Raw genomic sequence first — 11,441 nt, forward strand, 5'->3', positions numbered from 1 at the left:
AATGACATTTTTTGTGATTATTGCCAGAACAATAAATATATACATGCACGCATGCACACGCACACACACAGTTACACAAACTGACAAAAAAATCCTGTCCAAGACCAATGTACTAAATGAGAACCACAGGGGTGTCAACAAGCTACTGGCCCAAATCCAGCATGCATTTTCAGATTTGCCTAGAGTGGAAATTACTTCTGCTCCACAATGCACAACTCAGCATCTGAGAGCTCTAAAATAGAGAGAGCTTATCCAGACAACCTGCCTGACAAGCAGACAGCAAATAACCACCTGAGGTAAACCAAGTCTGCACCATGACAAACGCATACATTCATAAACAAATATATGTACAGATTCATAGTATACACATGTAAAGATACAAGTACACAGACACACACTCGCACGCACGCACACACACTCACACGACACACGCACGCACATGGTCTGGGGAGAGCAAGCGGCTTGTCAGGCTAGGCTTCACAGCATTTCCTGACACTGTCGGTTATGATGGTTTTGCCTGATAACATTCTAGTCCGAGGCCAGACAAGGAGCAAGTAGTGAGACAGCTTCTCGTACCCCGTACACGTGCTTGGCTCCCGCCTTGGCTGCAAACATGGACAGGATGCCAGTCCCGCTGCCGACGTCAAGGACGATCTTGTCCTTGAAGGCGTGCTTGTTGTGGTACATGGCGTTCCTGTAGGTCAGCGTCCTCACTTCGTCCTTCAGCATCTCCTGTTCAATGACAAATGATTGGTGTCAGGGTGGGAGATGTCAAAACCACTTCTAACAGTGTATCCAGGTGAAAAACAATGTGTTTTTCAATCAAAGCCATATTAACTTCCCTGACAATATGAATGTAGACTGAGTGTAGTGTGAGTGGATGAAATACAGTATATTAAACATGAATCCGCCAGTCACTGTAATCCCACCGTTCCATTTCAGACACACTGGTCCACATTGAAAAACAGTGGGGGGTTACTGCATATCTCTCTTAAGTCAATTCAACCATTCTCTGTCTGTCAGGAACATTCACAGAGTAGAAAGTATAAAAACCAATCTGACCTAGTGAATTTAAAAAATGTCACAGAACAAACCCCATCTCACAGGTCTTACTTGAAATATGCTCTCTACCCTTTTGACACCCTCCTCCCATATACCATGGAACAGTTGGACATCTCTGGGGAGGAACTGCAGTTCTGTGAAGTGTTAGGCTGGTTGGCTGGTCGTTAGTGGAACTAGCTGGAACACAATACATCTCTGGGGAGGAGCTGCAGTTCTATGAAGTGTTAGGCTGGTTGGCTGGTCTTTAGTGGAACTAGCTGGATCACAGTACATCTCTAGGGAGGAGCTGCAGTTCTGTGAAGTGGTCTAATGTGGGCTGGCCTTTAGTGGAACTAACTTTACATAGAGTCATGTAAGAACACAGTTGGTAAGAACTGAGAATATATTTACAAAGCATCTTAAAGTAGAATACTAATAATAATAATGATACTGATAATAATAATAATAATAATGATACTGCTACTAATAATAATAATGATAATAAGAATATTAATAATGATTATACTAATAAGAAGAAGAAGAAGAAGAATGATACTAATAATAACAATGACACTAATAATAATTATAATTATAATGATACTACTACTAATAATAATAATAATACTAAAATAATGATACTAATAATAATACTACTACTACTAATAATAATAATAATAAAATTATTATAATGATACTACTACTAATAATAATAATAATACTAAAATAATGATACTAATAATACTACTACTACTAATAATAATAATAATAATAAAATAATGATACTAATAATAATACTACTACTACTAAAATTATTATAATGATACTACTACTACTACTACTAATAATAATAATAAAATTATTATAATGATACTACTACTAATAATAATAATAATAATAATGATGCGAATAATACTACTACTACTACTAATAATAATAATAATAATAATAATAATGATACTACTACAAATAATAATAATTATAATTATAATGATACTACTACTAATAATAATAATAATAATTATAATGATACTACTACTACTAATAATAATAATAATAATAATGATACTAATAATACTACTACTACCAATAATAATAATAATTATAATGATACTACTACTACTACTACTACTACTACTAATAATAATAATAATGGTAGTAACAACGAATTATAATAATAATTCGAATGACAATAATGATAATAATAATGATCATAATAATAATGATAATAATAATAAAAATAATGATTACACTACTACTAATAATAATAATGATACTACTACTACTAATAATAATGATACTAATAATACTAATAATAATAAAAACGAATGATACTAATAATAATACTGATGGTACTACTACTAATAATAATATACTAATAATAGTAATAATAATAATAATAATAATACTACTGAGGGTACTACTACTAATAATAATATACTAATAATAGTAATAATAATAGTAATAATAATATGAATGATAATACTACTAATAATAATAAGAATGATACTAATAATAATACTTATAATAATACTACTAATGATACTAATAATTATAATAATAATAATAATAAAAATAATAATAAAAAATAATAACAATGATACGAATAATACTACTACTCCTAATAATAATAACAATGATACTACTGCTAATAATAATAATAATAATAATGATACTAAGAATACTAATACCTACAATAACAATAATGATAATAATGATAATAATAATAACAATAATAATAATGATACTAATAATAATAATAAAAATAGTATGAGGGCTCATCTAAAATCAAGACCCCCCGTCTAATCTTATGCTGATCCTAGATCAGGATTACTACTTTAAGTTTGAGAAGCTTGATGCATACAGCCCCTGGGGAGCCCTACCTCATGGATTCCAAAATGGGCGTAGGAGTCGAAGTAGTAGTCCCTGGAGGTCATCTCCTCAGGGTTGAGGAACTTGGCCATCTTCCCCCGGCCAGGGCAGCTAGGCAGGGAGGCAGCGTGGGGAGTATGGGGTGGCCGCGGGACATGGTGGACAGAGGGCACAGGCTTGGGCAGCGAGGTGGGCTGAACGCGCTGAGATTGGATGATGCGGATTGGCTGTGGTTGCTGCTGTTGCTAAGGGTTTTTAGAGAATGGTAACACACAATAAAGACATCATGGGGCCGGAGCAGATTTCTAAAAGTCAGGTCTTCTACAGAGAAACAGTGGGTGAAGGACATACTGTATGATGATAAATCTGTAAAACCCAATTAATTAATTTTGTGTTAGCACAACACTCTGCATTCTCCTCCCAATCTGCGGGAAGAACAGATCTTGCAGCAGTTTATATTCTTTGCTATTTTCCTATCTCATTTGTTCTTTCAACAGTCATTGGCTTTCCCATGGAGCACCAGAGGTGAGTGGACCAAGCGTATTTGTCTAGAGACAACACACACATATTGACAGGATATATGTCTGTCAGTCTGTCTGAGGAAAGCAGAAGATGCAGAATTCTACACAGAAGGTGTGCCTGTAAAACTCTGATTGTCACCTGTAATGCCTGCTGGGAGTGTACAGACAGAAGCCTGTCTGATCAGCCCATAGCTCAGCGGAAGAAAAAGGATCCAGGATCTCCTTCCCTTCCAGACATATTATCAAGAGAGAAAAAAGGGGAAAAACTCATTTGAGCATTCAACTCAACCCATGTCATCTTCTGTTCCCTGGTGCACATATATCTTAAGATTTAGATTTCACTCTCGTGGCTATCAGTGATTGATCTGGCCTTGTTAAAGATAGTCAGTCCTTCTCCTCAGTCTTGTGCTCGGCAGCCACTCGGACTGTGCAGCTTTGTCTTTGTCCTTGTTTTGCTGAGTAATGGGGATGGTCTGTCAACAGGGAGTGGATCAACAGGCAGCTCCAAACACTGGCTCCATTCACACAGAATATCCTGTTCTATTCACATACTGGGTAAGCAGGAAGATACATGGCAACAAACATTACTTTCACTGATGGACAAACAGGAAGAAAACAAAGTCTATCAAAACTATATGGGTACCACAGTAATCTTTTTTTCACCACCTATCTTCAGTTCCTCAAACTTTTACTCTCAAGCATAGAATGCTACAATTCTCATGTTACCTACATCTAAAGTAAACTCCCTGCTCTGCTGATGAGAATGTTTCTCCTCTCTCTGCTCATGTAGGGAGTAATAAAGGCCTAGTGCAGTAATTTGGTGGAATGTTTAATATGTATATAAATTCGTTTTTTATTGTGATTTATCAGGGGGTGCTGCAGCACCCTCAGCACCTCTACAAACCGCGGCTATGCGTTTCGCCGGATGGTCCACTCAGGGAGCAAGCCAAAATAGCCGTTCCAGTTTGAGGTTGCTACAGGACCAAGGACAGCGCACGAGCTATAAACGCGGGCTTGCGCCTTAAATCACGTTTCTCTGAATATTGACCTGTGACTGACCGAGTGCAACCTTTCTCTGTATTACCAACACGCCAAAATAATTAGTGGCAGACACGAGTAGGCTATCATTAGGGTAGCTCCTATTAAACAGTGTCACACGAATCAATTACGTTTACGGAACTCAACTAGTGGTCAATGAGCAGTTTGAAGTCACTGTATGCTTAGGATAAAAAAGATTGTATGAGTGGAGCGTGCCATTTGGTATAGACATTTTACAAGGCATAGTCTATGTTGCACAAAAGTGGACCCAAAGAGTATCAACACATAAAGTGGACCCAAAGAGTACCAACACATATATTGCAGAGGTACCAGGATGCACTTGTGCGCGATGTGCTTTCCATGCTTGAAATTAAAAATTAACCTGACAGGAGCAGCGCAGTAGACTATTCATCACTCACGTTGTTGTGTAGCTTTGCCTATGAATTAATCGAAGATTGCACACCTACCTCAGTGCTCTCAGACTCCGCCATTTTCCCCCTGAGCAGCATACAGCGGGAGGAGTGTTTAATTCCCATAAAAGCCCAGGAGATTTGGTCTCGATAGGATGAAATTATTATTTTTGAAAGGATTTAGTTATTTTTGTCCACACTTTTCCTCAACTTGTAATTTACAGACAATTGCTGTGAAATTATATTTCAAAGACAAAAAAAATGACATAAAGTCTCACAGGAGTAGCGACCTCTATTAGCAGATAAAAGTGTTCTGGATTCCATTGTGAAAAAGTTATATGTCTCCCATGTCGCTTTCTAGGAGATTTTCCGGAAACCTCTCATCACTTTGCAACCCTTGAGGAAAATGAATAAGGTCAACGGCGTTCCATGTTCTCCAGCGATGTAGGCTACTCTAGATCAGGTGCAACGCACACTATCAGATCACATTTAGGAGCAAGTTGTTCATTTATGGTCGGAACATTGATGTCTAAAAATAGAGACCCATGTCCCTATTGCTGTGATGTCTTGGAGAAAAGCAGGCACCATGTTATTTCCTTGAAGCTTTGGGTTGTCTCACTCTTGATCACTCCTTACAGATGTTCATGCCAATTTATTTTCCACGAGATTATACTGCAAGCATTGCCTATTTAAGCCTATGAATAACGCAATAACTACTGTAGAAGAGTCCATTTCAGCGCAGGAAGCTCCAAAACATAGAAGGGCTCACGCTTTGCTTGATCTAATTTCCACTTTGTCGAATTGCTAGGCAGCCTCATATGGAAAGTTCAACTTTACTCTCAGCTTGAATGTGAAGATATGACAGGATGCTCAAAGCCTTGCTACTTGAAACAGAAGGCACCACCACCTCAGTGCGCATGTGAAATCAGTGCATGCTGCTCGCGGGTTTGGTTTTTCACCTTCTCAACTGATCCTGTCCTTTGAGATGAGTTCAAACCCCTCAGAGAGAGCATAGGTGTCTAGTCAGTGAGGTTCTCCTGCTCCCTCTCCCTCCCCACAACTGAGATTAAAAGAGACAGCATCCCTACCCCCCCCCCCCCCTCCCCTGCATGGCAAAATGATTGTGCAGACAAGTAAGGGATGACAATTTTAGCTTGCCCTCTTCAATATTTTATTTAGCTACTTCTTTCATTTTTATTCAGCTATTCCATTCCTTTGCAAGTATATATTGTGCTGCTGCTCAAGACTGAGCTTTCCCAGGGTTTTTTGGTGTGCAATTTGTGCAGATCTGCTGCTACATCAGTGTCTTGTCCATCTGACTCTCTATTTCTCTGAACACAGTTCTCAGCAGAGAACAGACAGTCTCATTGTGTCAGCTGTCCTCCATTCTCCCCATAAGAGGCTACATTAAAAGTGATGCGCTGAAATTGCTTCAATTACCTCTTCTGCTTTCCCCTGATCTATATACCCGCCTTTTCATTAGCAAACGACTGCTACTGAAAATGTCCTATCCTATCGTCTGATAAAAAAGCAAAGTAACAAGGAATGACAATGATGAAATACAATGAGTTGGAATGATTAGCCTCTTTTTTTTACTGACGCTGCTCAGAGCTGTCTATTGACTCCTGCTGTTGTCTCACAGTTACCTCTGCAGGGTGTTCTGATTGGAGAAGTGTTCCCTCCCATTTAACAGTGAAACTTTTAGTTTGAAATTTAGAGCACCTCCCCCTAGTCCCTAGAGATATTTCCTAAATATTCCACATTTGCATGGTAGTCCCAGAACATTGCACTCTCACAGGAGGGAGTGGGAGTACCCGTGTAGGAGAGTACAGCAAGGGGATATTTATAAAATGCTCACTGACATTTTGTGCAAATCCACATGCTGCAGGCCATCAACGATTGTGGAACCCCCCCAAAAAACAATTGGCATGCAGTCACTGATTGCACCTTGCAGATCTATAGATAGATGTGTCCATTTAAAAAAAAAATGTTTTTTTTGGTATATTTTATTAATATTTGTATAGTTTTTTAAATTATGCACTTTGAGATTATTCTGTATAGTGTAATACATTATTCTTGTTATTTTGTGAGTAAGCAAAACAGGTGCAAGCCTATAGTAAAGCATACATTCTATTGAACAGATATTGAAAAGAGGATTCAAATGTAGTCATTCACCTCTCTTTCGTCCCTCTCTCTCATCTCACTATCACTCTCTCGCTCTGTTTCTTTACCTGCTCTGTTCTTCCTCTGTTTGGCTGGCTTGACCCAGGCTGGCTTTAGTCTACTCTGTTTAAACAGAGAGGACAGCTCAGTGAACTGTGAATTGACCTACACAGCACTTCTTTGGCCTGGCTCTAAGGCTATACATTTTTAGGCCTGATAATGATATGCAACCTAATTTGGAGTTTGGTGATAAATCATTTTTTATGAGATGCTATGATCTAAAAAAAAAATGGTTGCTCATAGAACACAGTTGTGTTTGTCTGCAGTGATTTGAGGTGAATGATTATGTGCAATAGAGTAGATGGCCCACATCCAATGTACTTTCTTCTATGTAGATGTAACCCAGTGGTAAAAATGAGATTGTATATCAATCTCACACCTACCTAAAACCATAACAGACTAATCAGCTTTGAGGGATTGGGCTGGGGTGTGACATGTTTTTTATTTCCATATATGGCCACATAGAGAAGTCAAATGTGAAAATTCCTAAGTAGACACTTTAGTCATCACCTTTGTGCACAAAAAAATCCATTGAATTATTCAAATAAATGTTGATGAGGCCATTTTCTTCATCACTCATAGCTGAAGATATTAACATTTTATATTCATCCAATATCTGCCATGTTTTTGGATGATGTCGTCGCTGCTCGCGCTACTCCCTGTGTGTACTGAGTGCTAGTGCACATGTGATGTTGGTCCGTTTCAACCGGATGCAACTGGATGCATTCAGAAAGTATTCAGACCCCTTGACTTTTTCCACATTTTTACAGCCTTATTCTAAAATAGATTTTTTTTTTAAATCCCTCATCAATCTAGACACAATAACCCATAATGACTAAGCAAAAACAGGTTTTTAGAAATTTTGGGAAATTTATTTAAAAAAAAAAAAAAAATTCACATTTACATTAGTATTCAGACCCTTTACTGAGTACTTTGTTGAAGCACCTTTGGCAGCAATTACAACCTTGAGTTTTCTTGGGTATGATGCTACAAGCCTGGCACACCTGTATTTGGGGAGTTTCTCCCATTCTTCTCCGCAAATCCTCTCAAGCTCTGTCAGGTTGGATGGGGAGCGTCGCTGCACAGCTATTTTCAGTTCTCTCCAGAGATGTTTGATCTGGTTCGAGTCTGGCCTTTGGTTCGGCTACTCAAGGACATAGAGACTAGTACCATAGCCACTCCTGCATTGTCTTGCCTGTGTGCTTAGGGCCATTGTCCTGTTGGAAGGTGAACCCCAGTCTGAGGTCCTGATCGCACTGGAACAGGTTTTCATCATACTTTGCTCCATTCATCTTTCCCTCGATCCTGACTAGTCTCCCAGTCCCCGCCACTGAAAAACATCCCCACAGCATGATGCTGACACCACCATGGTTCACAGTTAGGGTGGGGCCAGGTTTCCTCCAGACGTGACGCTTGGCATTCAGGCCGAAGAGTTCATTCTTTGTTACATCAGACCAGATAATCTTGTTTCTCATGGTCTGAGTCTTTAGGTGCCTTTTGGCAAACTCCAAGCGGGCTGTCATGTGCCTTTTACTGAGGAGTGGCTTCTGTCTGGCCACTCTACCATAAAGGCCTGATTGCTGGAGGGCTGCAGAGATGGTTGTCCTTCTGGAAGTTTCTCCCATCTCCACAGGGGAAGTCTGTCAAAGTGGCCATTGGGTATTTGGTCACCTTCCTGACCAAGGCCCTTTTTTAATTTTACCTTTATTTAACCAGGCAAGTCAATTAAGAACACATTCTTATTTTCAATGTCGGCCTGGGAACAGTGGGTTAACTGCCTGTTCAGGGGCAGAACGACAGATTTGTACCTTGTCAGCTCGGGGGTTTGAACTCACAACCTTCCGGTTACTAGTCCAACGCTCTAACCACTAGGCTACCCTGCCGCCCCTTCTCACCCAATTGCTCAGTTTGGCCGGGTGGCCAGTTCTACGAAGAGTCTTGGTGGTTTCAAACTTCTTCCATATAAGAATGGAGGCCCCTGGTTCTTGGGGACCTTCAATGCTGCAGACATTCTGGTACCCTTCCCCAGATCTGTGCCTCAACACAATCCTGTCTCGGAGCTCTACGGACAATTCCTTCAATCTCATGGCCTGGTTTTTGCTCTGTCATGCACTGTCAACTGTGGGACCTTATATAGACAGGTGTGTGCCTTTCCAAATCATGTCCAATCAATTGAATTTACCCCTGGTGGACTCCAATCAAGTTGTAGAAACATCTCAAGGATGATCAATGGAAACATGATGCACCTGAGCTCAACTTTGAGTCTATTAGCGAAGGGTCTGAAATATCATGTAAATAAGTGTTTTCTGTTTAATTGTAATACATTTGCAAAAAAAATGATACTTTGTCATTATGTGGTGTTGTGTGTAGATTGATGAAGAGGAAAAATAATTTCAGCAATTTTAGAATAAGGTTGTAACGTAACAAATTGTGGAAAACGTCAAGGGTCTGAAAACTTTCCAAAGGCACTGTAGACAGTCCATGAATCAATCGCCATTGCGAACGTGAGTAGATGACCTTGAAAACAACAGGCAGACATCTTGGATGCAGTGTCCAGTTGTTATTATACCTCAGTGGAAAACAGTTCAGAGAGAGGTTAGGGGCCATTTCGCATACAGTAATAGTTTCACAAAAGAAACGTGCATATAGTCTACAGTATATAGTTGTCCTGGCTATTGTAGCCATGTATGCTTACCTGCCCGCAGAATCCAGTTTCATTTGGAAGCTAGCTAAGTTTTCATACAAGCTTTTGTTTTGTCATGTTCTAGATGGCTAGCTTTACTGAGAGCAAACACTTATCTAGTTCCGGTGTCAAGCATTGCCTAGGCATTTATAGCAGCCAGTGTAAGGTCGGGATTCAATCCGGTCACGGGTTGTTGGAAATACAGCTTTTAAAGGCAATGTTACCATGTTCAAGGAGATTGCATTCACGGTAAAACGCAGCAGATGTTGGCTCAATCGGGAAATTCATTTGAAATGGATTGAATCCTGGCCTTAATAATACAGATAGCACTCTTAGTGATTGGTAAAGCCTTGAGTAGGCTACCTCTGGCAAAGAAAGAGAAATACGATTCCTGTGTAAAGACTATTACTGTTTTCTTGCTACGTAGCTATCAGCCCGGTTTCCCAAAAGCATCTTAAGGCTATGTTCATCGTTAGAACCTTTGTAGGAGCATCATTAAATGTCAGAGCTGCTTCCCAAAACCATCGTTACCAAAGTTTCCTTTACACTTGTGTGAATAAGATAGTTGTTGTGAAATTGTTAGATTACTTGTTAGATATTACTGCATGGTTGGAACTGGAAGCACAAGCATTTTGCTACACTCACATTAACATCTGCTAACCATGTGTATGTGACAACTAAAAATGTATCTGATGTGATTTGATTTGGACTGCCTCAGACCACTCTAGAACAGCTGTGTGTGCATTAGATGTTTTTTTGCCCTTCCCAGAAGATAGCCGCTAAATATAGAATCAAGATATTTATTGATAACTTCAGAACAAAATTGCCAATGTCTTTGAAATTGTTACAAACAAGTAAATGATAACCAAGACGACTGCATTAAAAGATACAGTTGAAGTCGGAAGTTACTTCAGGCGCCGACAGAGATGGTCGCCTCGCTTCGAGTTCCTAGGAAACTACGCAGTATTTAGTTTTTTTTACGTGATATTTCTTACATTGTTACCCCAGGAAATCTTAGGTTTTATTACATACAGTCGGGAGTAACTATTGGATATAAGAGAAACGTTAACTCACCAACATTACGACCAGGAATACGACTTTCCCGAAGCGGATCTTCTGTTTGGCCTACCACCCAGGACAATGGATCAGATCCCAGCCAGCGACCCAAAACAACGACGCCTTAGAAGAAGCGGCAGACAGAGGGAGCGGTCTTCTTGTCAGGCTCCGTAGACGGGCACATCGCGCACCGCTCCCGAACATACTACTCGCCAATATCCAGTCTCTTGACATCAAGGTAGATGAAATCCAAGCAAGGGTAGCATTCCAGAGAGACATCCGAGAATGTAACGTTCTTTGTTTCACGGAAACATGGCTCACTCGAGACACGCTATCTGAGTCGGTACAGCCACCTGGTTTCTTCATGCATAACGCCGACAGAAACAAGCATCTCTCTGGTAAGAAGAAGGGCGGGGGTGTATGCCTTATGATTAACGAGACGTGGTGTGATCATAACAGCATACAGGAACTTAAGTCCTTTTGTTCACCTGACTTAGTATTCCTCACAATCAAATGCATTATCTACCAAGAGAATTCTCTTCGATCATAATCACAGTCGTGTATACTCCCCCCCAAACAGACACATCGACGGCCCTTAAA

The 11,441-nt window shown here is 39.7% G+C and overlaps 1 protein-coding gene across 1 annotated transcript in view; it reads right to left on the reverse strand.

Annotated features, from left to right (window-relative positions):
- The window catches only part of LOC135525248 (protein arginine N-methyltransferase 8-B), a 42,051-nt gene extending 36,432 nt beyond the window's left edge, over window positions 1–5,619 (reverse strand). The window contains 3 exon segments of the mRNA XM_064952967.1: window positions 577–732; window positions 2,922–3,155; window positions 4,937–5,619. Of these exon segments, the coding sequence (XP_064809039.1) occupies window positions 577–732; window positions 2,922–3,155; window positions 4,937–5,005 (459 nt within the window). The 5' untranslated portion in view covers window positions 5,006–5,619.
- Window positions 5,620–11,441: the final 5,822 nt, after the last annotated feature.

The sequence above is a fragment of the Oncorhynchus masou genome, chromosome 31 (genome assembly GCF_036934945.1).
Source record: "Oncorhynchus masou masou isolate Uvic2021 chromosome 31, UVic_Omas_1.1, whole genome shotgun sequence".
NCBI lineage: Eukaryota > Metazoa > Chordata > Actinopteri > Salmoniformes > Salmonidae > Oncorhynchus > Oncorhynchus masou.